Source organism: Myotis myotis, unplaced genomic scaffold (assembly GCF_014108235.1).
Source record: "Myotis myotis isolate mMyoMyo1 unplaced genomic scaffold, mMyoMyo1.p scaffold_m19_p_10, whole genome shotgun sequence".
NCBI classification, from domain to species: Eukaryota; Metazoa; Chordata; class Mammalia; order Chiroptera; family Vespertilionidae; genus Myotis; species Myotis myotis.
The window spans coordinates 5,365,352-5,390,176 of record NW_023416314.1 but is presented as its reverse complement, the minus strand read 5'-3'; the positions used below and the strand labels follow the sequence as shown (position 1 = coordinate 5,390,176).

Here is a 24,825-nt window from a genome sequence, read left to right as displayed (position 1 = left end):
TACATTTAATGTTCCTGGTAGGAGTATGGGTAGTAGCCAGAAACTGGAAACGACTCAAAAAAATTAGGGAATAAATTAAAAGATATTTAACCACCAAACAGTGAAAATGCATAAATTATAGCTACAATGAATTCCCCCTTCTGTCCTATCCTTGCTACATCCCAGGGCCACATTCAATACCAGACTCTAGTTTATTCATTATGTAAATTGTCCTATGTATCCACTTCACATCTATGAGCTTATATGCCTCATAGTTCTTTAAGGAGCTAACAATTCCAGACAGAGGAGAACTGCAATTCCAGTTAGCCCGAAGCCTGAACCCAGTCTCAAGGGGATTTTTATGCTGAGGTCAAGTAAGTACCCTGCCCAACTCCTGAATCATTTTAGCTAAGGGTCACGTAGGTTTCTTCCTCCTCCTCCCACCCTCCTCATTCTTTTTACACAACCCTTTAAACACGTAAGTCATCCCTAGCTTGAGGCAGTTTGTGAACTCTAAGGAACCAGGCTGACCGAAGGCAGCCAGCTAATGTGAGGAAAAAGAAATTACTTCTCAGCACGCCCCCCGCTGGTGGTGTGAGTCCCAAGCTTGCAAACTACTCAACACTGCACACTAAAGACAGCCATCTATTCCTTCCTTGGACAACTGTAGATTCCCAGTACCTGACCAGGAAATAACTAATGTGGAAAGGTTCAAAGCAAAAGATTTTACAAGACTACCCGGTACAGCTGAGCAGTTGTTAAAAGCACAGGCTGTGACGTGAGACCAGTAAGGGTTAGTGTCCTGACTCCACTGCTTATGACATCTGACCCATCATCATCCCAGGTTATATGAAGTGAAATAATACAACTGTGCACAGTATTCAATAATGACAGGGATTTAAAAGTGAAAGGCAAATGGTTTATAATTTTAAACAGTAAAAGGTAATCAATAGGTAAGATAATTGACTGATTTCCCATGAAACAAATCTTTGCAGTAACCTTAAAGCACAGATACCTCTGAATATCTATAAAATATGACCAAACTATTAATTTAATAAAAACATAAAAAAATCAGCTAAAAACATTTTTTTCCTTCTAAGTTTGACAAATACAAAGTGGATCACATACATGCAATACCAGTAAACGAGATGAAAAGTTATCAGTCACCACTAGGTGCTGCTCAAGAAGGCCTGTCGCGTGCTCTTATTTTATCCCCATGAAGCTTCTTATCCCTTTAATCTACTTTTTTTTTTTAAAAAAAAAGAAAAACTGACACATGACAAATGCTTACCAAGTCCATCCATTTCCAAAATAGAAGACATATATTTAAATAAAGGCCTTACTGCACACCAAAGGTAAAACAAATGCTTTTATTGCACATTTATAAAATCTGCATAGTGGTATCAAGTGTTCTTCCCTCCCACAATTCCTTTAATTTGCAAATTCCGTTAAAACACAATATCCAAACTGGAGCCTTTTAAAAATGGTCAACAGGAGATATTTCTCTAAATATACACATAGATTTCTTTTTCTTTTTACAAACCCACATCCTTTATTTTTCCAAAACAAAAAGGGAGAGGGCATCAAAATGTTCTTTTGGGTCAGCAGCAGCCTTAGACATGTTTCTGACGATTTTCAGGCCCTCGAAAATTAAATGGTTAACAATTATAAAAATGCCATCTTTAACCATCAGTTTGATTTCTGTTTCTATGGGCCTGTTTTTGTTTTGTTTTGTTGGGGATGGTGGTACTGGGAGGGATGAGTGAAACAGGTAAAGGGAAATACAGCCAGTAATATTGTGGTAAGTTTGCATGGTGACAGATGGTTACTAGACTTAGCACGATGATCACATCGTGGGCATATAAATGTCGACTCCCTATACTGTACACCTGAAACTAATATAATATTGTATACCAACTATACTTAAATTAAAAAAATAAAATAAAGGCTCCCTCACCAAAAAGAACAGGATCAACAGTAGGAAACACCCGAGAGTTTACATACATTCACTTTCCCATTTAAAAAAGAAAACCACACAAACCCACTACCGTTAGTCAAGTTTCACAATGTTATTCCATCTAACGTCCTTCATGCTTTCCTTTCTGTCACTCAGGAGGTTTTCTGGTTTAATTAAAAATATAAATAAAAGAGAGAGAAGAAAGGAGAGGCAGCTTTCTTCTGACTTTTCCGCATCTTCTGGCCACATGACCTTGTATTCTACCCACACGTAAAAGGGCAGTGGTTTATCAGTAACCTGACTTGCCATCCTGCCAAGAGCCAGGCGAGGTTTCTATTTCTTATCTCTGGCAGTTAAGAATTTTCAAATGTCATCTGTAATAAGGAGGAGCTGTTCATCTGGTTCAGGTTCCGATGGCTCACCCTTCTATTCTGTCAAAAATATTGATGGCTGAAGGGCAATTTAAAAAGTGGCAGAGGCTTAGAAAAGCACACGCATTCCTGTGGGTAGAAGAGGCCCCCTCGGGTCTCCCGCATAATTCAACACCCCTCTCGCTGCCCCTGCCTCTTTCAGGAAAGCGCGGCAGTGAGTCTGCTCCTGAAAAGGGCAGTTTTATTTCCAATCCTGTTACACACACAGCATGGTTGGGGTCTGGATCTGGATCTTCCTTTTCACCTAATTCCTCTCCCAAGGTAAACACTGGGCAACAGACTTCTGTTCAACGGGCAGGCAACCAAGACCAGGGCAGGCCCTGAACACATGACCGCTTAGTTCACGGTCACAGCTGAAACCCCTTGAATCGACTCCATGACGGCTGCAAACCGGCTGCAAAGGTCATAGGGAGAATTGGGTCGAATAGTTGGAGGCTCCTTCAATACAATGATTTCTGCAGAAGGATCTAGAAGCCTGGGTAGAAATTCCCCTAAGCACAGCTGCAGATTCTCTGTGGAGAGAAAATGATGGTTACATATACAGCTAAGTAGAACTCTAGTGAAAACTAATTAAGTCTGAAACTCTATGGGAAGGCCCTCCAGACAGCCCACTGCCCAACCGCAGAGCATTGCTCTGGCCAACTAACAACAGATGGTGACGCCCTCAGGCCCAACCTGGAGCAAAGACCAACTTGTCAAGTACACCAGAGCTTTAGGCAGAGCTGCCCACCACCTGGCATATGGAAGAGCCACACTGTGCTGACTTCGTTACTGACAGGCCAGATCTTCCAATCACCCTTTTAAACTTTGAGAAAGCAGATGGAACACTCTGTGCCATAAATATAAGGGTGCGATTGTCTTCAAATGGTTACAATACACAGTGTGCACAGCGCACTAAATACAGCCGTGGCGTACACAGAAACCGAAGACATTAAAAGGAAAGTCACACCTACTAATTACAACAGAATTTTCAATAAGTACTATAAACGAGCACTTTTACAAGTCAATAGAATATATGTATATATATATTATAAATATATTTTTACTGATTTCAGAGAGGAAGGGAGAGGGAGAGAGATAGAAACATCTATGATGAGAGAATCCTGTACACCCTCTACTGGGGATCAAGCCCACAATCCAGCCCTTGACTGGAATCGAACCTGGGACCCTTCAGTCCGCAGGTTGGCGCTCTATTCACTGAGCCAAACCAGCTAGGGCCGTCAATAGAATATCTTTACATCAGTGAGAAACTAACAGAGAAGATTCATATTAGAATATACACCAACTTTCTAAGTCTATCAAACTCACTTAAAAATAACTAGGCTCACTCCCTAAAATACTTCGGACAAGCACATCAACTGGTTGCCTCCTGCATGGACCGGGGCCAGGGATCCCACCTACATCAGAGGTACGTGCCCTTTACCAGGAATTGAACCCTCAACCCCTCTGTCCACAGGCTGGCGCTCTAACCATTGAGCAACTGGCCAGGGCATAGCATGAATGGATTTTGATTTTTAAGTCTAGATTTTGGCAACTGAAAAGTCATAGAGGTCGGACACTCCTGGAGAGCGGTGACGTTTCACAGGGCTTCCTGGTCGTCTGGAGACGCCTCAGCACCGCAGAGGAGGCAGGGAGGTTAGAGGAGCAGAGGCTTCCCCACCCCGGGAGCGCAGGTCCACTTCTCACTCCCCAACCCCAGGGGCTCCCATAATCCTTTGACGAGGTTTGGCAACATGTGCTACAGAGTGAGCCCACTGTAATTTCTGTAATTCCCAAGAGCCTTGGAGATTACGGGGAGTGCTAAAAGCAGCACACCTGCAATATCTTGCCCCAGGTAAGAGCACCAGTGTTTTCTCATGACCTCAATGGCATCCAGGTCATCCTTGGAGATGTCGTTATTGATGATGAGGTGAATGCAGGGAATGATCAACTCATTCATCATATTAATGCCCTCTGTTACCGAGTGGTCATCATTGGTTTCAAAGAGAGAAGCCGCTTTGGCATTCAGCTCCTACAGATAAAAGCATGAAAAAAAGTCTGAAAAGATAAATAAGAACTTTAGAAGATCCTAACAAGTGGCTGCCAAACTTTACTGCCTTTGGAATTGTTGGGGGAATCTCTACAACAGCGGTTCTCAACCTGTGGGTCAAGACCCCTTTGGCGGGTGAACGACCCTTTCACAGGGGTCACCTAAGACCATTCTGCATATCAGATATTTACATTACAATTCATAACAGTAGCAACATGACAGTTATGAAGTAGCAACGAAAATAATTTTATGGTTGGGTCACAACATGAGGAACTGTACTTAAAGGGCCAGAAGGCTGAGAACCACTGCTCTACAAACTATGTTGCTCCTCCCCCACCCATTAGCTGCTGCCATCGGTATGCTGGGCACTGGGACTTGATAAAAGCTCCCAAGGTGATTCTTAGGCAGCTAAGCCTCTGACCCAATGGCCTAAACTTCCAAGTCAAGATCGTGCCTAACACCTGCTTCCACTAAAAGTGGTTCTCAACCTTGGCTGCACATTAGAATCACCTGGGAATCTTTTTAAAATCCGGATTTCTGGGCCTCATCCTCCGGAAATTCTGTTTCTTTGTTACTAATGTTGTGGCCCCACCCCATAACAAAGAAACAGAATTTCTGGAGGATGAGGCCCAGAAATCCGGATTTAAAAAAAAGATTCCCAGGTGATTGTGATGTGCAGCCAGCTGGTCTATTCAATGGCCTCTGTCTCCACGGAGCATCAGAACCACCTGCAGAAGACAGGAGGCTGCGCAGGCCCCAGCCTGGCTGCCTGGGAGGGGCCTGTGTGTCTTCCTCGCGTGAAAGTTCCCCGGGTGATTGTGGCACACACTGAAGGTGGAGAGCCAGCCTGGGAACCAGCCAACTCACTATTACTGCCTACCTGTGGCAGCTGAGCAGGACAGGCCAAATGTTACCTGCGTTTGGCGACTTAAAAAATAAAAGTGTAGCTCTAATAAAATTCAGATACACCCAATCTACAAGCCTTTCTTCAGCTTCCAAATGCTCCGCCACACCCATAACCAGTACAGAAATCAAATATAAATCAGAGCAAGAAGCTCTTGAGGTCAGTGCATGTCATGGCTTAACCTCCTCCACTTGGCAGTGACGGGGCTGTGGTGGAAAGGCCGCCTGACCCCCCCGGGAGGGGGCGGGGCTCGGGAAAGATAAACACAGCACACAACCTGCGGGCAGGCCTCCCTGTGTAGTTTTCTGAAGGGCGAGCACCGCTTTAAACCTGGGGGAGACGGAGGGGTGTCGGTCTGCCTTTCCTCGTGACTGCCAACTGTGAACAGGCCAGGAGGCCTTTCCTGGAGTGTGACAGCACAACACCGGGAGGGCAGGCCAGCTCTTATGGCTCCTAACTTAAAAACCTGGAGTCTCTTTAGAAGTCACTAGAACTCTTATCTACCAGCAAGGAACACTGCATTCCTTCAACACACATGTATTACATGTTTACTATGTTCCAGACACAGAGAACACAGCTAAGAGAAAATCTGTGCCCACGGCCTCACAGGCTGGTAGGAAAGCAATGCGATGAAATGCAGGTACACGCGACGAGCACAGAGAAAGGGGTAATCCATTCTCACCCCTTATCTACCAGGGACTGAAGAAGAACGATATCCACTAAGCAATTTTAAATAATCTGTTCCAATCTTAAGCTCCTCTTGAGAGTTTGGGAAAATGTGAAAGCCGCTGGAGACTAACTTCCTCCTGGCTTGCAGGACAGTGGTAAAGACAACGAGCAACAGAGATCTGAGGCGTCACAGACAACACACCAGAAGGCATTTCCTTCGGTATAAAGCGATCACCGACTCCTTCACGCCGCGGCGGGGCCCCTTGGTCAGCAGAGTGGCGTTGCTCTGGTAGGCATACACCAGGTAGGAGAGGGCTTCTTGGTACCTTAGGAAATGGCAGATAACAACAGCTGAGTGTCCTCCAAAACCCAGGGCTTACACCTCCCTGCCCCTCAGACAAGGACTTCCGTGGCTGCATCATGGAGTCTGAAAGGAGGGGCGGCACCGGGGACTGGGAAAAGCCTGAGGGCCAAAGACGGCAGCCAGTCTCAGCTCCTCCACAAACTGGCCCAAAACCCAAGACCAATCCTGAAAGCTCCCTGGGCCCGGGCTTCCTGACAAAGACGTGGACTAGATGCTCACGGAGGGCGGCACCAGCTCGCACGTTCACTGAGTTCACCTTCATTTATCACAGAGGAAACCTGGCCACTACATCTCTTTACTAATAAACCTATCACTACGTGAAGGATGAGCACAGTGTGACATTCAGAGCAACACTGAGGGCAATACTGGGACAACAGAGGCAGGCTGCGCACGTGACAGGGTGGTGTATGCCCGTGACTCTCAGCATTCCTGGGTGGGGATCGATACATCACAGAGTCCCGACCAACAGTCTTAGCAACATGGAAGGCCAACTTACTTTTCTTTCTGATAGAGTTCCAGGCCTGTCAGGAGATACACAGACACCTTTCGAAACAAACTATAATCTTCATGCCACCTCTGAAAAGGGATGACTCGTGTTAATGATTACGACCACAAACGACTTCCACACGGCCCACCACGTAAGTTTTACACTCTGCACATGTGGCCAGGCACAAAAGCAACACAAAGATTTTCACATAGAAACATATTCAACATTTAGAACAAGTCTACTTTGACCTTAATTTTTAATGCCCTTTTCCTTCCACGGTATTTCATATGAGCTTTAGAATTTACCATCTTAATTTGCAGCACCCATGTCAAAGTCACTCAGCTCTGGTTTCCTCTCTAGTTCTGAGGAAACCATCCAGATGTGAGGAAGATGAAAGGACAGGCCGCCCCGTCACAGGACAACACTCAAGCTCAGTGAGTGTGGTGGGCATACCTTAGCTGGTACATAACATTGTTTTACGTACAATACAAAGCTTTTTTTAAAAAAAAATACTTGTAGTTATATATGCACTTTAATGCACAGAAATTGAATATCCAATATAAAAATATTATTTCCAATATAGGAAACTATTATTTAAAACAAACCCAAACTGTGAGTTCAAGAATTATATGCCTAGAACAGGGCTAAAGCGTGTATTTAAGAAAAGGAAATGCTGACTCATCTGATGAAGATGGAATAAAGAAGCATGCTCTGCTGAGGGTAAGAAAAGATCATTCATCCGTTCTTATTCAGGTGGTTTTTTTCAGGGGGGAGGACAAGTCACAGAATTGTAAGTTTTGCTTCAGGAATGAATGCTGGAGGCTTTGCAGATTGGAAGAAAAGACCTGACCTTGTACTCCTCCATATTCATGTCGTCTGGACCGATCTCCTTCAGCTTAGCTTGCGCCACCTTCATGATGCTGATGGACCTGTGTGGAACAAGGTTCAGGAAGCAGTGACAGCAGCCAGGGCACAGCTTCCCATCAGGGAAGGCAGCCACGCCAGACCCAGAAGGAGGGGGTTCACCTGAGTAGCCCCTTCTCACCTTTCATCATAGCTCAGATTTTTATCTGCAAACTGTTCCAGAAGGGTCCGCTCCACCACCCTTTTGGGTGCTTCATTCTGGAAGAAGTAGACGAGCACGTGCTGCAGCCGAGGGTCGCTGTGAGAGGAGGGCGCCTCCTTGGCCAGCTGGTAGAGCCTGGAGTACTCTTCGTGGAATGCCTAAGAAGACAGCTGGGGGTCAGAAAGGGTGCGCCATGGGCTCTTGCACAGACACTGATGCCTAAGTTGACAGCGGTTCCCTAACTCTGAGAAGACGCCTAAGAAACCCTCACTGAGGAATTACAGAGGAACTATGGAGTCTGTAAGGCGTGTGCATTTCATAAGGGATGAAACTCTTCTAGCGTCCTGGCATCAAAGACATACCACATTCATAAGAGACAGTTTTTCATAAAGTTCTCAGAAAAAAACGTTTAGTTTTAATTATCTCAGGCATATCCTCGAGTCCCAGGGACCCAAATCTTAAATTCCACATAAATGCAATTTATTCACGTACCTTAAATTTTATTCAAGTACCTTAAAAAGCATGGCCCACTTTCTCATATGACAGCCCCTAAGTACAAAGGCAATGTCTCATTAGCTTTACTGCTAGACAGTCCCTAAGAACAACAGCAAGCCCTCCCGGCTGGGTGACAGATGGCACTGCTCACCACGGCGGCGTCAGTGCCAGGAGAGGAGGAGCGATCGGTCTGGTGGGCAGCTTATTCATTAGTTAGGCAGGAAAGAGAGTTTTATGCTTTACTTCAATGAAAGACATCTTTAATCCTATTGTTTACCAACTAATAGAATTACTGCCCCATTATTATAATACCTGTGGTATAAGGAGGAGAAATTAAAAAACGGAGATACCTTAATAAGCCCTGCTTCAGACCCATCTCGGTCAAAGGTCTGACGGGCTTTAGCTATGGCCAGGATGACCCCTTGCATGGCAGGGCTCAGCATCACCTACCACAAGAGGGCACAAAACAGACAAAAAGGAGAGAGGAAAGGTTCAAAAGAAGAGCATGAAAAGACAGGGAGCAGCCTGCTGAAGAAAGCATGGCCTTGGTCAGCATCTACTGCCCGTCAGGTTCTACACCCATTCCTGTGCACACGGACAGCACTGCCCTCTACACAACGTCACGGTCCACACACTTACTCCTATGCACACGTACAGCCCGAGACAAGCGATTCCTGTGCACCCTCTGCAATGCACAGATGACTACACATGCATGTCTACAGCTATCTGTTATGGCACTGCCCAAGGATCAGCTGAGTTAGAGCTCTCGGTGAGGAAGTGTCTCGGTGAGGAGGTGAGAATTCAATTTAGTTCTGTAGTTTGGGTGTATGTCCTAAACACACAAATATGTTAGACTTTTACTAGGATGAACAGGGCATTTAAAACAGTCTGGAAACTAGGGGATACACAAATGTGACTTTATAAAATGAAAACCTTTCAATAATTTAAAACTATATCTCATAGGAAAAAAAAAAACTAAGGGGCAGGATTCATGATAGTTTATGCGCAGTGACAACTGTGAGGAGCACCTCAACCACGTGGGATTCTACAGCTTCTTCCTAAAGCTTTAGAATTTAAAACAACTCCAATGTACCTCTGTTTGGCTCACTATACCTCTGGAAATTTTACATGTGGAGGAAAAACAATTAATACTACCAAAGACAGACACTTAAAAAGCAGTTTTTGTCCTAATGCCAAACAAGGGACTAAATTCCATCTTTCTGAGCCTTCTAAACTCTGCAGTGGCCCCATAAACATACACCTGGGTAGACATATACTGGGAGCAGTGCACAGTGGGAACAAGGCTATCTTTGTGAAAACAGTAACTAAGGTCAAACCAGATAGGCCTCGTGTCATTTGTTTCAATAAGAAAATGTTACTCATCGCTGAACGCCTTCAAGCACATGCAGTGACATGAGAGGGGGTAAGACTGACAACAAGCAGCTCAACCTGCCCTCGGCTCTGTACCTCCTCATCATATCCGTCTGCATCAGCTCTAACCAGAATCCTCCCCACACTGGGAATCTCGACTTCAGACACCTCAGAGTGAGGCGGGGCGGCAGAGTCTGCATCGCGAGCCTCTGGGGGCTGCTCTGACTGCTCTGCAAAGTCTGTTTCCGGGGGCAGGGGATTCTTGGGTTCAGCTTCCTTAAGCCGCAGCAGCAGAATGGAGAGAATGAGTAGAAAAAAATGGAGAAATTAAGAGGGACTGGTTAAATGCAGCAGAAACAGAATCACAGAATGTGAGGGACTGTGGAAATTACTGCGGAAAGCCGCCCTCTAGAATCGGCGCTCCCTCGGTCATCCTCACCTCACTCAAGGCTGCCTCGACGCCATTCTTCTCGTAGGCATGCGCGGTGTTTGCAATGGCCTGGGCGGTCTGCTCCTTGACAATCACAGCGTGCTCGGACGACAGGCAGCGAACCCCGTGCGCAGAGGCTCCTGAAGGCTCTGATAAAGAGTTGGACACAGAAATTAGTGTCTGATGATACGTAATGTCTAGAACGCTCTGTAAAGGCAAGCAGGATGGACACAAAGTTGAATGTACAACCTTTCTAACAAACCTTTAAAAAAATCTATGCAAGTTTCCCCTAGAAACTGTGACTACAAGCAATGGCTCCTTCAGCAAAACCACACTGATGATCCTGTAAAATTTAATGTGCTCCTCCTGACTGGGTCAGATTCCTTTACGCCAAGGTTTCCTACAAACAACATCTGTTAGGAAGATGGACTTTTTAAAAAATAAATTTATATATATATATTTTAAGTTCTTGAGCTTTGACACATTTACATTTGCATACAGCATTACAATTAATGCTGTTATAAATTTTTTTTAATTTATAGGCATAACATTGGCTAATAACATTATAAAATTTTAGGTGTATAAGATTATAATTCAACATTTGTGTAATCTATTGCATGTTCCCCACCCAAAATCTAGTTTCCTTTCATTACCATGTATTTGACCTGGTGGAAGGTCACCTTTGGATAATTGTTTTCATAAAATCCACCTATTAATCCTACCATAATTCCTCTTACAACCTGGGAAATAAGCAAAACTAAACAGAGTAATAGTACAGGTAGCTAGTCTTTCTGCTATTACTCCTACTCATCAGAAATCACGTTCTGAACCATAAGTTACCCCATCAGGTTGTGCAATATCAACTCTATTTGAAATGTATTGTGCACCACTCCATCAGCACAGGGCTGGCTGAAGGAGTGCAGTGTGAACACTATCGCTGGCACACTGCCCTTCTCGAATACCTTGTGGTGTAGAGAAATCCTGTGATGTTGAGTTGGTAGATTCCATTTGAGGAATTTTGCAAGACTGCTCTTCTTCCCACTCCTCTACTTCTTGTTCAAATCTCCAGTTATCTTCCTGAACGTAATGCTTAAGTTCAAGAGATAAGGCTTCCAATTCTCCTAACATCTGATCTGATTCATTTGCGACTGCTTCTGAGAAAGAACAAAGATGGAGAAATCAAAAGGTCTTTCCTAATGAAAAATACATATACACATAATCCATCAGAAGTATTGACAATATAAGGCCAACAGTCAGAGCACATCAATAACAGAGCCTGGCATATTAGTAGGTAGGCACATATTGAATTATCTGTTAAATGAAGGAACGAATGAATGTAAGGATTTGGAATAGAGGCCAATCACTGGTAAAATAGTAAGAATAGACCAAATATTTCCTGGAAATTCAGAAAAATCATTAGATCCACTGAAAATTTCAAACAAAATAATTTTATCAATATAACCACTGCATCTATTATTGATAAGAATATCTATCTAAAGATGGTTAGAGATGAATTCCAATGCATTTATGCTGTCTCGAGTTTCAGGCAATGAAGTGCTATCAGAAAGCAATTTGGTACAATAGTTAGATGGTCAATACTTGGGTCATTAAAAGCTATAATGAAAAATGGCGCCCTAACCGGTTTGGCTCAGTGGATAGAGCGTCAGCCTGTGGACTGAAAGGTCCCAGGTTCGATTCCAGCCAAGGGCATGTACCTTGGTTGCGGGCACATCCCCAGTAGGAGGTGTGAAAGAGGCAGCTGATCGATGTTTCTAACTCTCTATCCCTCTCTCTTCCGCTCTGTAAAAAAATCAATAAAATATATTTTAAAAAAAGAAAAATGGCAGGATAGCCCTAGCTGGTTGCTTAGTGGTTAGAGCACCAGCCCACAAACTGAAGGGTCGCAGTTTTTGCAGTTATAAATTATTAGAGAAAAAAATTGAAAGCATGCAGTAAGGAATAAAGCACCAATATATATTATAAGCATAACTGCTCTTAGCATCAATGTTGATATCTCTCTACCCCTCTCTCTTCCTCTCTCTCTAAAATCAATAAAAACATTTAAAAATGTATACAAAATGTTACTAAAAAAGGAAAAAACTAGAGAAAACTTAAAAGTCTTTCAATGGGAGCCGAATCTGGTTTGGCTCGGTGGATGGAGCGTCGGCCTGTGGACTGAGGGGTCCCGGGTTCGATTCCGGTCAGGGGCATGTGCCTGGGTTGCGGGCACGTCCCCGGTGGGGGGTGTGCAGGAGGCAGCTGATCGATGTTTCTCTCTCATCGATGTTTCTGACTCTCTGTCTCTCTCCCTTTCTCTCTGTGAAAAAATCAATAAAATATATTAAAAAAAAAAAAAGTCTTTCAATGGGAGATTGGTTTAATAAATTATATACATACACAATATACATATATTCCATGCAATGGAATGATTATGGGGTTAAAAAGAAAGAGCCCTGGTCGGGTGACTCGGCTGGAATGTCCTGTATGCCAAAAAAGGTTGCAGGTTTGATTCCCAGTGAGGGCACATATCCAGGTTGTGGGCATGTAACAGGAGGCAATCAATTGATGTTTCTCTCTCTCTCTCTCTCTCTCTCTCTCTCTCTCTCTCTCAAATCAAATCAATAAAAACATATTCTCAGGTGAGGATTAATTAAAATAAAATAATGAGTCAATTTTATTTATGAAAATATAGAGGTCACTAAGATACACAATTAATAAAAAGGAAGCAAAACAGAATGGAAAATATCCCATTTGGGGGAAAACGGGATGGAGGAGATGTCAATAAGTAAATGTAGTCGCTGCACAGAGCAGTTTCTGAACACAGCATCAGAAACCTGACAATGGATACCTGTTGGGCTCAAGAATAGAAGCCGGAGAGCAAACTTATTTTTCCTCTTTATTCTCGTTTGTATTTTTAAAAATGCATTATTACTTCATGATAAATTCTAGGTTAAAATTATTTTAAACTATAAAGAATGTTCCCTCTTCCCTGAGCAGTACAGATTTCCCCCATTTCTGGCTCCTGTGAAGATATTTTTACCTGCACTGAAGTGGGGTAGCTTATCGTTAATGTACATCAGACAGTAAGCACTGACATTTCTCAGGCCTCCGTAGGAATCTCTTTCAAGTTCTTCCCAGGAAGATTCGGTCACAGAGATGTCATTGTACTTGAGCCAGACCTGCCGGGGCTGATTGTAGATATAGGCCCAGTAGTGTCCAGCGTTTGCTTGTCCTTCATGAACAAGCACCGCATGCAAGCGATAAGGCACCTACAAACCAGAAAGCACATTTCTGAGTGAGATTCAGTAAAGTAATCTGACAAAGCTTAGGTTACTAAAATCCAAGATTATTCCCAACTACCAGATGTAAGGACAGTATATATATATTTGTTCACATTGAGACATCTTGGTGATTCAAGATGAACTAACAAAACACAGCCTTGGAATCTACCAATTATGCTGCAGTTCCCAAATCTTTAAAATCAGACAATTGAACTAGATAACCTCCTCTGAGACCTCGTTCAACTCTAAACTCTTACGATTATAGATCTAAAACCAAAGATAACCCAGACCTATTTATTCCCCAATTCCAAACACAGTTTATCTAAAAATAGAATCATCCTGGCCGATATGCTGAGAAAATGCTTACCACGTTTGGGACCTACAGCTAGTTTAGCGGCCATCTTGTTCTCTGTCTATTGTAGTTGGCACTGACATTTGAATCAGTCATATGGTCCCTATATTTCCTCTTGTTCACCTAGGGTGAGACCCTTTTAACTACATACTTGTTAGTTTCCACACCTGAAAGGTGTTTCTTTTTACAATATGCAGAACATAAAGCAATGCTTAAGTGCCAAGTAACTACTGATGGGAAAAGGTAAAGTTGGCCATAGACTCAAGTTAAACTTACATTTAATCAGTACCTTGACACGTTTTTTACTAGTGGAGAAATTTTTGAAATAATACACAAGAAAAAATGGGGAAAAACCAAGATTTACATGATGCATTCCCGCCATGCAACAGAACCATGCCTCCATGCAACCCTGGAGACAGCTCTTCTCCTCCGGCCACTGACCCCGAAGCACTAAGAGGCCATGCCCCTGACTGGAACCTCTCTCCCCTCCATGCCAGAATGTCATTCTAAACAAAAAATTATGTGGACAATGAGAACTGCCCGCCTACCTCCCTTTTAGAGTCATAGGAGAAACCAACCTTGAAAGCATGCAGGTAAACAAAGGACCACAGTACTGTGAAAAGGACAAGTAACTGGTCCCTAGTTCAGGTTTCCCCACTGTACTACCTAAATTACTAGGCGTGACAATTTTTATTAATATCTGATAGCAAGCCTTTCTAATATATCAAAAAGTAACACGTAGCAGAATCAAAACAAATATATTTTGCGTTCTACTGGTGGCAGAAGATATATTACTTTTTTCTTTACCTAAAATAAAAATAACAGAACACTACCAATTTCTTCCCTAAGAGTATTCTTGTATCTCAGGAGGTTCTCACTGAGTTGCAAAGAAAGCCATCCAGTTTCCTTTTTGTATCTGCCATTGGCACCACTAGAACATGCTCGACTACTTGCCCATCGATTCACTCTACCTGGCGAAGGAGAGGATCACAGTACATCTGCTCGATAGTCTGGGTAGTGCTTGCAATACAGTTCTTTAAATCTGTTAAAAGAGAAGACTTAGTTAAGATGACTTCACTCCACATCACAGAGGCTGCTTCCACTAAGCAATGAGCAGTGCTTGTCTGTGCCAGGGTCCCGATGACTTCAACTCCACTCGATGGGCCACAAAGGAAGACAGTCTTAAAGCAGCCAGTGCTTCAGATTATGAAGACTTAGTTTAATATAATTACATTAAGATTTTAAAAATCATCTCTTCTAATTGGCACCAATATTTCCTGAAGAAGAAACAGCCTACTTGGAAAAAGACTTTAATGGGTCACTTGGGTGTAAATGTCCTAGAGATAAGACCTGAAAGAAGGTGGCAGAGCAAGAGAGACCTAAATTTCTGTGAATAAGAACCTGGAAGGAATCTGAATTTTCATTTTTATTTTTTGCTCCCCAGATAAAAGGAGAAAGGGGAAGAAAAGTCTGAGCAACATGACCAGGAGGCCATATAGAAAAATCCCAACCAAAGGAGAGCTGCCCAGGAAGCCCAGAAATGTTGAGGAGGGGTCTTTCCACAGCTATATAATGCAAGTCTGTGATCCAATCTTACAGGGAACTAAAGGAAGAAGTCACAATCCCCATGCCAAAATTTAACGGCATATACGGCAAAATTCAATTATACAGTGGGGCCTTGACTTACGAGTTTAATTCGTTCCGTGACGGAGCTCGTAACTCAAATTACTCGTATGTCAAATCACTGGTGTTCACTGTGACGTTCACTGAGCCAACTAGCGGTGGGGTATCTGAAGCTGGCTCGTAACCCGAATTTTAGCTCGCAACTCAAAGCAAAAAATCGGCTGAGAGACGGCTCGTATCTCGAAAAACTCATTAGTCGGGACACTCATAAGTCAAGGCTCACTGTATAAGGCAATAGCAGCAAGAGTACCCAAGGTGCCAAACTTCCAAATACTCAAACAAACAGAGAAGGCAAAGAATAGTTGTTTGACAAATTTAGAATAGCCAACCTTGTATATCCTGTTCAATCTCACTCCTCCACCTCTGAAGACAGGTCTTAACAAAGTTGATCTCCTCCTCTGTGACTGCTCGGGGAGCCGGGTGTGCAGGCATTGACACAGGAGACCGGGAAGATGCCAGTGGCGTAGTCACTGTAGTAGACTTGTGTAGACAGTCTCCAGAAAAGGTGCTTTCAACGTCCTGAGAAGAGCTTTCTTTACTTGTGCTGAAAGAAGACACATCATGCTCATATGATAACTTCCAAAACAGGCCTTGAAAGCAAGCTGCCATGTGGAAAAGTACCACTGCAAGTTGGTGAGTATTCACTCCGCACAGGTGCAGAGCTGAATCTTTCCTTTACATACATCGTCTCATTTAACACAGCTTGTTTATGAGACAGATATTATTACTATACAGATACTATCCCTATTAAGCAATTAAAACCTAAGGTTTGGAGAAATTAAGCAACTTGCCCAAGTTCACTCAGCCAGTAAGGGATGGAGAGGTATTAAGCCCAGACCTGCCTGAGTGTATGGCTCATGCTCTCTCACCTCTTATTATACTGCATCCTCATGAAGAAGAGAGGAGAGAGAGCACGAAGGAAAGACTGTGTCAGGAAGAATCGAAGAATCAACTATAGACTTCCAAGATTAAACCAACTAAAGTGGGATGGATAGACAAGCTCAGGAACACAATATACAGAGCAAGAAAAATGAAATATCAGCTGAACATCCAAGTCACAGGAATACAAACTAGGTAACACCCTGGAGAAGAATGGGGGCTGGACTCAAAGGCAGACAATCCCAGCTCTACCACTCTTTAAATACCCAGGTAAGCAATCTAACACTCAGCTCTAAATGTAAATGTTAACTTCTTCACACTACTGCCCTGAACTAGCTGAGAATAAAGTATGTAAAGTAAATGTTAATTTATCTACTAATTAACTAATGTCAAACAAACTACACACAAACCAGCAGAAAAATAAACCAAACTTCTAAATTGTACTTAGGTTTCTACTTTACATCAAAACTGAAGAACATAAACTTCCTGTAACTCTGACTTAAAGAAACCCTCACTCCCAACTCTTCCCATCTGCTCTCTCTCACACACAAAATAATGGAGAAAACCTCTTCCCCTAGGACACATATATATGGACAAATATTCCAATATAAGCAAGAGAGCAGATATCTCAATTTCAGAAGGGAGCACACACACAGAATAACTTTAAAATCTAATACACACAGTCCTTGCTGGTTTGGCTCAGTGGATGGAGTGTCAGCCTGTGGACTGGAGGGTCTGGGTTTGATTCTGGTCAAGGGCACATGCCCAGGTTGCAGGCTCGATCCCCAGTGGGGGGCGTGCAGGAAGCAGCGGATCTGTTATTCTCTATCATTGATGTCTCTCTCTCTCTCTCTCTCTCTCTCTCTCTCTCTCTCTCTCTCTCCCTTCCTCTCTGAAATCAATAAAAATATATCTTAAAAAATTAAAAATAAATAAAATCTAATATGCACAGTAGGCAATATTACTGTATGTGCTTAACCAAACTGCCCAACTGCTTTAAAAAATTAAAACAATTAGCCCTGACTGGTGTGGAACAGTGGCTAGAGCATCGGCCTGCGGACTGAAGGGTCCCGGGTTCGATTCCGGTCAAGGGCATGTACCTGGGTTGCGGGCACATCCCAAGTGGGGGGTGTGCAGGAGGCAGCTGATCGATGTTTCTCTCTCATCGATGTTTCTAACTCTCTATCCTTCTCCTTTCCTCTCTGTAAAAAATCAATAAAATATATTTAAAAAATAAAAATAAAAATAAATTAAAACAATTATTAAATAAAGAACATGAAACCATTCTAGAAAATGTCCAAACACACAGGTAGGGTATAAAAGGTAAAAACCACCTCCATCTCTTGACTTGTGCCATCCTGAGGGATACACACTTCTATGCATACAAGGATGAATAATTACTAATATGGGGGGAGTTGGGGAAATGGGTGGGATTTTTTTAAACATAAAAACCTAACCTTTTTTAGTCAGTAACCAGGAGGCCGCAGGGTCGGGTGGGAGCTTCTGGCTGCCGTGACCAGAGCCCCCCAACCCCCACGGCTCCCCTTGCAGGTGCATGAGGTTCTCCTTGGGAGGTGCTGCATGAGTGGAAATGCTCTGTGGTGGAGAATGGACTGGACCCTGGGCTGCTACCCCAATCATCAAGCAGCAGCTAGTGGGCTCCGTGAAGGCACTGCAGCAGCAGCAGGTGTCCTGGGACACCATGTTCACTGGCAAAGAGATGCCAGCACCACCCCAGCACCCCAGAAGCGTGGTTATCCACGGCCTGCACACCAAGCACTCTGAGCTGAATCCAGTGTGTGGGTGAGTGCCCACCAGAAGCCTCTGCCTCAGCCTGTCTTCTGGCCCCTCCTGAAAGCCGCCACCCACAGACAGAGCATCTCGGAACTGGAGCAGGGACGTGGGCAGCCGCTGGGCCTGGCTCGGCTGGCCCTCAACAATGGCCTGATGGAGTACTTCCTGCAAGTGTGAATGCTACCAGTTCCCCCGCTGCCTGGAGACCCCGGGGAGGGTGAGTTCCTCAGCTTCCTGCAGGGACTAACACCCTTACCTTACAAGCCCACCACCTTAAGGGAGAGGATGCTCACCCACTCTCAGAGCTCGACCCTGCCACCACCTCTGGTACAGAGGAAGGAGTCTCTGGATTCCATTTCCCTTTCCTCAGGCTCAGAGGACATTGAAGGCCAGCACTTGGGCCATAAGATCCGATGGAACGGACAGCTCACTGCCTCCTTCCTCAGCCTGGACATACCAGTTCCTCCCAACTGTCCTGCAGCCTAGACTCCGATAGCTGCCTACTCCAAGAAAATGGCTCCAAGATCCCAGATCCTTCTGAGGAGCCCATGTCCTATGACTCAGACCTGGGAACAGTAAATGCTGATGATTCAAACTCATCTCTGCAGGAGGTGTTGTCGGAGTTCAACAAAGCCCAGGTAAACTCGGTGCCAACTAACGGACTGAGCCAAGAGACAGATTCCCATGCTGCAGGCCTCCCCCACCCTCCGCCACTGCCTGACACCAACCAGCACACACCCGCACTTCGATGTGCCTGCAGAGCCCCGCCCTGCCCAAGCAGCCTCTCAAACTCAAGACGGTGGCCACAAGCAGGAGCCACTTTGCCAGGCACCTGGCATCCTGGGCCTGCAGCACCTGGGCACTGCACAAGCTGTCACTCGGAAGCACTTCAGACCCCAACCCTCTATCCTGTGAGCACAGGTGGCGAGGGAGGAGCCAGCAGGTGACAGAGCTGGGCTGAGCCTGGGGGCTTCCTCACTCATCAGTCCTGAAAGCAAGAACTGGATCTCACAGGATGACTCTCCAGGCCTCCCCAGGAACAACCCCAGGGGGTCCTTCAGATCTCTGCATAGCTTCTTCCAGGGGGTCCTTCAGATCAGCTCCATAGCCTCTTCCAGGGGGTCCTTCAGATCACTGCATAGCTTCTTCCAGGGGGTCCTTCAGATCACTGCATAGCTTCTTCCAGGGGGTCCTTCAGATCACTGCATAGCTTCTTCCAGGGGGTCCTTCAGATCAGCTCCATAGCCTCTTCCAGGGGGTCCTTCAGATCGCTGCATAGCTTCTTCCAGGGGGTCCTTCAGATCGCTGCGTAGCTTCTTCCAGGGGGTCCTTCAGATGGCTCCGTGGCTTCTTCCAGGGGTCCTTCAGATCGCTCTGTAGCTTCTCTAGGGTTTCCTTCGGATGGCTCCGTAGCCTCTTCCAGGGGGTCCTTCAGATGGTTCCATAGCTTCTTCCAGGGGGTCCTTCAGATCACTCCGTATCTTCTTCCAGAGGGTCCTTCAGATCTCTGCATAGCTTTATCCAGAGGGGCTTGGGAGTCCAGGCCTGGTCTCCTCAGGCATTTTCCTTAAGGCCCGAGAAGAAGCTCCATCAAGGGGGCCTTAGATAAAGCTGTGTGCCTTCTCCAGGAGGCAGGAAAAGCCGGGTGGGAGCATCAGAACCCCAGGGGTGCACCTCAGATGACGGGCAGGAGACTGCACGGTTCCAGCGTCTCTGAGGGCCTCTTCTCCATTACCCACTGGGTGCTGTCTTCTCACAAGGAAACCCTCATCCCGAAATGTAATAAGGAGCACCCTTGCTGAAAAGTTCTATATTCTCTCACACAATCTTAATAAAGTAATGCCCAAAACTGCCCAGAGTGCAAAAATACTGTTTCATATATTGAAATGGAAAATACTTTCCCTGAAACCTCCCCATAAATCTTTTTATACAGAACTCTTGATTCTGTCTGTGGCCCAGAGCAAGCCCTGCCTGTTGAAGGCCCGGAGTTCCGAGTGCTCCTTCCCAAGGCCTCTAGCTCAAATAGTGTATTCATCAGCTGTTTGTTTAGTGTCCACCGTGTGCTGTTTGCAGTGAAGCCAGCTTGATCTCCACCCCATCCCCGACCTGGGGAAATCCAGACCAGGTTAAACAACCAGAACCTAATTTGTCTGTAATCCTCATAAATGGCTTCTTCAAACAAACAAAAAAGTGTGCCCCAGAATCAGTCTCTTTCTCTCATTTTCTGTTTGCAGTGACCCAGGCCAGAATTCTGGGCAGAGGCCAGGTCTCCATGCTGGCTCCTTTTAGGTGTTTCTGTCAGTTCATGGGATGGTGGCAATTATGCTGGGGAAGGTGTGCTTTGTGCCGGGGTCGTCAGGATCCCTGAGGAGGAGGCAGACCCTCTACAGTGGTTTGCAATCCCCAAGGCTGGTCCAGGCTGGGAGACAGAACTGTGTGTCCTTTGGATCTCTAGTTGGTGGCAGACCCCCAGGAGCAGGGAGCATTGCGCAGTGAGTGGTACATGGGCACTCACTCACTCAGTCAGCAAATATCTGTTGAACACCTGTGCTGTGCCAGGTGCTAGGGACACAGCAGGAAACAAAGCAGAGTCCCTGGCTTCATGGGACTTACATATTAAAGAGTAAGCATATGGCATGGGCAGACCCTAACTACTACAGAGAACAATAAATCTGGGAGTGCTACGCTGGGGAGTATACTGCTTCACACAGGATGGCCAAGCGAGTCCCACAAACAAGGTGACATCTGATGTGAAGGAAGGGAGAGGGGAAGCCATGAGGCGAGCTCTGTGGTTCAAGAAGGAAGACAAAATGCAAAGACCCTGCCATGGGAACATCCCTGACGCACCAGGAAATAGCAGAGCCCAGAGGAGAGGAGAGGCGGCAGCCAGAAACAAGGTCAGAGGGGTGGAGGGGCTGTGGGCCACAGGAAGGGCGCTGGCTTTTGTGCTGAGGGAGATAGCAGCCCCTCCAAGGCTTTAGGCAGAGGGGCATGATCGGACCTATTTTAAAGGGGGGAGTCATCCTGGCTCACATGCTGAAGGACTACAGGGTGGGAGAGACCAATTAGGAGGCCACTGCCATAAGCCAAACGATGGATGTCGGTGGACTGAACCCATGAGGTGATGTAGGTGGTGAGAAGTGAAAGATCCTGGATATGCCAATAGATTCGATGTGTGGTGTGAAAGAAAGAAAATCAAAGATAACTCCTTATCCCCATCCTACCTGCCACATACACACACAGTGGCATTGCTGCTCCACCGCAAACACAGCCCGATCGGAGCCTGAACTGCCGCAGATTCCTGAGTGGGCAGGAGCCTGGTCTGGGGTGGGCAGTGCTGCCTGAACCTGGCCTTGTTTCTCCAGCCCTGTGAATATATTCTATATTCCAGAAAGTGCCCCAGGAGATGGCAGGAGTGAGGCCTGGAGGCGCTCACTTCAGTCCACCTCATCCTTGCCCCCTCTCCCCCTGAGAATACCAGCATTAGAGCTGACCCTCTCCCCATCACCAAAAGTGCTGATGCTTTCAGATGAGCTGACTTACCCCTCCCCTCCAATGGAAAGCTGATGTGAACCTCAACAGTGGCCACACTACTTTTGAGATGTCACTTTATGAAATAAACTACGGTGTGGGGCCCTGGCCCTGAGAAGTACTTTGCAATGTACTGAAGGAACTGCTGCTGCGTGATGTTTGAATGATCTTGCAGTAAAGACCTGATCTTTCTTTTTAAAAAAATTTAGCCCGACTGGCGTGGCTCAGTGATTGAGCATTGACCTATGAACCAGGAGGTCACAGTTCAATTCCGGTCAGGGTACACGCCCATGTTGCGGGCTCCATCCACATTGTGGGGCGTGCAGGACACAACCAATCAATGATTCTCTCTCATTATTGATGTTTCTATCTCTCTCTCCATCTCCCTTCTGCTCTGAAATCAATAAAAAAATATTTAAAACAAACAAACAAAACAAAAAAATCTAACCTTTTCAAACAGGTTCTAGTGTTTTGTTTTATTAGTCAAGGCACACGTCAAGTTTACTCCGAGCTGACCCTAATGGTTCCTCCAGGTTACAAAGGTTGTTGCATGTGGCTGGGCCAGAGCAGAAGCAGAGGGCTCCTGAGCTTTGATCTCCCCGTTTCCTTCCCTAGATAAGCCCCTCTAGGCTGTCCTCTTCAACTACGAGCCAGTTCTTTTCACGTGTTAGTTTTCTATTTATGAATAAATCTCTTTCCTTAATGTTTACTTAGTCATGCATATTTTCAGCAGCAAGAATAAGATGTTTGGAAGAGCAGGGCTGAAGTTTCCTCTTAGAAAGACCGCTGGCAGCTAGCCCAAAACAAGTTCAGGAAGCTCTGAAATAACCCCAACCCTCCTACGGGCAGGTGAGTGCACTGGTGGGAATTAGGAACACTCTCTCAAGGGAGAGTTGGCAAAATCCTTCCCTTTAAGACAAAGAGTTCAAAACCTCAAGCTCATATGGGGTGAGCGTTAATCAGATGGAAAGAAGGTGCACAGTACAAATAAACCAAAAATATATATACATATACTAATAAAACTTTTTTTCATTACCTTTCCTTAGATGTCAGGTCAGATACCGGGCAATGCTCTGGAGAAAGTGGTGCTGTCATGCTTGTGTCACTCTGAGACGTAGAGCTTTCTGAGGCAGGTTTTGTACTAGCAAATTCAATCACGTATTTCAACATGTCGGGGAGTGGGAACCGGGCTGGGCCCGAGCCATACTTCACATACCTACGAGGCAAAGACAGTGGTACTCTATTGGCCTTGTCTGTCTTATATTTTGAGGCTTGCTGACAAAAGATCTGTTGTGGTGTGAAGAGTTGATGGAAAGGCTATTTCTAAACACTACACAATATTTAACCCATTATTCAAACAGTCCATAGGGCAAAAATCTCTAACTACAAAAATAAAAATTCATAACAATCTAAACTTTTATACCTGGCAGAAAATATTACAAATGGGCTTCTAACCAAAGTCATGCCAGTTATGTTTTTTCTTGATATCTTATCACATTTGGGCTCTGGACATAAAAGTAAATGCTGTTTCTGAAAGGAAAATAGAGATATTACCAGTACTCAAATCTGAAAATAATGCTGGTGAACTAGTACCCACGGGTTTTTTCTTTGCTGCCCTTTAGATCAACCACTCAGCAATTATTAGGAAAAAATGAAAGAAAGCTGGAAATGGTAAGTAGGTATTTAGGTATTGATAAAGGTCAGAGTTTACGAAAACTAGCAAATCTTTTTTTGAGTGGAGTCCTAAGTATCCTATTATTCATACACTCAAAAACAGCATAGGCCAGGCATAAATTATTAAAGATTTCTTTGGGATAATTAATACCTGAAATATGTAACCAAAATAACAAATTATTTTAATAATACCCAATATTCTGCCATTACTAGCATATATTAGAGTCATTAAAGAAATTTACTTTAATGAATTCTACAGTTCACTATAGTAGACAAAGTTTAAATGGTAAAATAATTAAATTGACCGATTGATACTGGTAAACTCTGTAATACTGGGATTCTATTTACAAAGGATAGAGTCACTTCACATTTTTCTATTCTGAATAAAATGAGAGGTAGGGGGAAGAAAGGGGTATAGAACTAGGAAGAAGGAAAATTGTTTCTATATTTAGAAGGACATTATGAAATGAAAACACTAGTGGAAAATATGTACAGAGCAATCAAAGTCAACCACATTAGAGGGTATGCAGTGTTGCCTCTTAGGAAAATTAATGACCTAGCAATAGAGTGGGTAGAGATGGGGTGGTGATAGCAGCAAAATTGTTAAGCAGATAAAAGGGGAAAGCCACTAACATTGTATGGGATTCTTTCTGAAATGCTAAATCAATAGGTTCTATCTTGACTAAAAAGAAATTACATTGACTCCCCCTTAGGAAGTCATAGGAGTGATTCCACAGAAATAATGTAAACAAACAAAAGGGACTGAATCCTCTATACGACAAAGGACTTTGTCCGTGTCAGAAATATTAGCCCTTTTAATGTTAGCCCAACTCTAGGTAGAGCAGCATTGTTTTTTGTTTTTACCTTCCCCAGAGATTCAGAAACTGCTTTCCCAAGACAACGGGAGAGGAACACAACGACATTACCTCTCTCGTGTTTGTGAAAAAGATGGCAAGGACAGTGGAAAAAAGTAAAGGGCTATAAAATCAAAATGTGGATCCTCTGAAATACACTGCCAATGACTGCGGCTCAGGGTCACGTAAGTCCCCTGTTTGCCCATGGATACTCTTAGCTCATCTTGAAAACTGCTTCACCCTTAGGGAAAAAAATTCTTATTTTATAAAATACACTAGTTAATACTTAAACTCTGAATTAATCTATCTATATCCTATATAATAAAAGGCTAATATGCAAATCAACTGAACGGCACCAGTTGTTATAATGCACACTGACCACCAGGGGGCAGACGCTCAACACAGGAGCTGCCCCCTGGTAGTCAGTGGGCTGCTGGGGCCGACCAACCTTTCGCGGTCCCTCCCCGAGCTGGCTGGATGGTCAGTGCGCTCCCACAGCCAACTTCCCACGGCCAGCCAAACTCTTACAATCCCTCCCCCGGGCTAGCCAGTCCCGATCAGGACTGGGCGAGACAACTCCAATCACCAGCCAGGC

At 44.6% G+C, this 24,825-nt stretch overlaps 1 protein-coding gene across 14 annotated transcripts in view; it reads right to left on the bottom strand.

Annotated features, from left to right (window-relative positions):
• Nucleotides 1–1,330: 1,330 nt before the first annotated feature.
• Nucleotides 1,331–24,825, bottom strand: part of USP28 (ubiquitin specific peptidase 28) — a 72,503-nt gene continuing 49,008 nt past the window's right edge. For 6 of the 14 annotated variants that reach the window (XM_036324294.1, XM_036324291.1, XM_036324292.1 and 3 more), the window contains 14 exons: nucleotides 22,739–22,918; nucleotides 15,828–16,042; nucleotides 14,787–14,857; nucleotides 13,223–13,451; nucleotides 11,145–11,336; nucleotides 10,192–10,331; nucleotides 9,849–10,028; nucleotides 8,732–8,827; nucleotides 7,866–8,044; nucleotides 7,671–7,749; nucleotides 6,830–6,909; nucleotides 6,172–6,295; nucleotides 4,183–4,378; nucleotides 1,331–2,879 (listed from right to left, as the gene is read on the bottom strand). In XM_036324294.1, the coding sequence (XP_036180187.1) occupies nucleotides 2,704–2,879; nucleotides 4,183–4,378; nucleotides 6,172–6,295; nucleotides 6,830–6,909; nucleotides 7,671–7,749; nucleotides 7,866–8,044; nucleotides 8,732–8,827; nucleotides 9,849–10,028; nucleotides 10,192–10,331; nucleotides 11,145–11,336; nucleotides 13,223–13,451; nucleotides 14,787–14,857; nucleotides 15,828–16,042; nucleotides 22,739–22,918 (2,137 nt within the window). In that variant the 3' untranslated portion in view covers nucleotides 1,331–2,703. Of the gene's footprint in view, nucleotides 2,880–4,182; nucleotides 4,379–6,171; nucleotides 6,296–6,829; nucleotides 6,910–7,670; nucleotides 7,750–7,865; nucleotides 8,045–8,731; nucleotides 8,828–9,848; nucleotides 10,029–10,191; nucleotides 10,332–11,144; nucleotides 11,337–13,222; nucleotides 13,452–14,786; nucleotides 14,858–15,827; nucleotides 16,043–22,738; nucleotides 22,919–24,825 lie in introns of those variants that run through there. The other 8 variants (XM_036324296.1, XM_036324297.1, XM_036324299.1 and 5 more) reach the window with 6 other exon arrangements.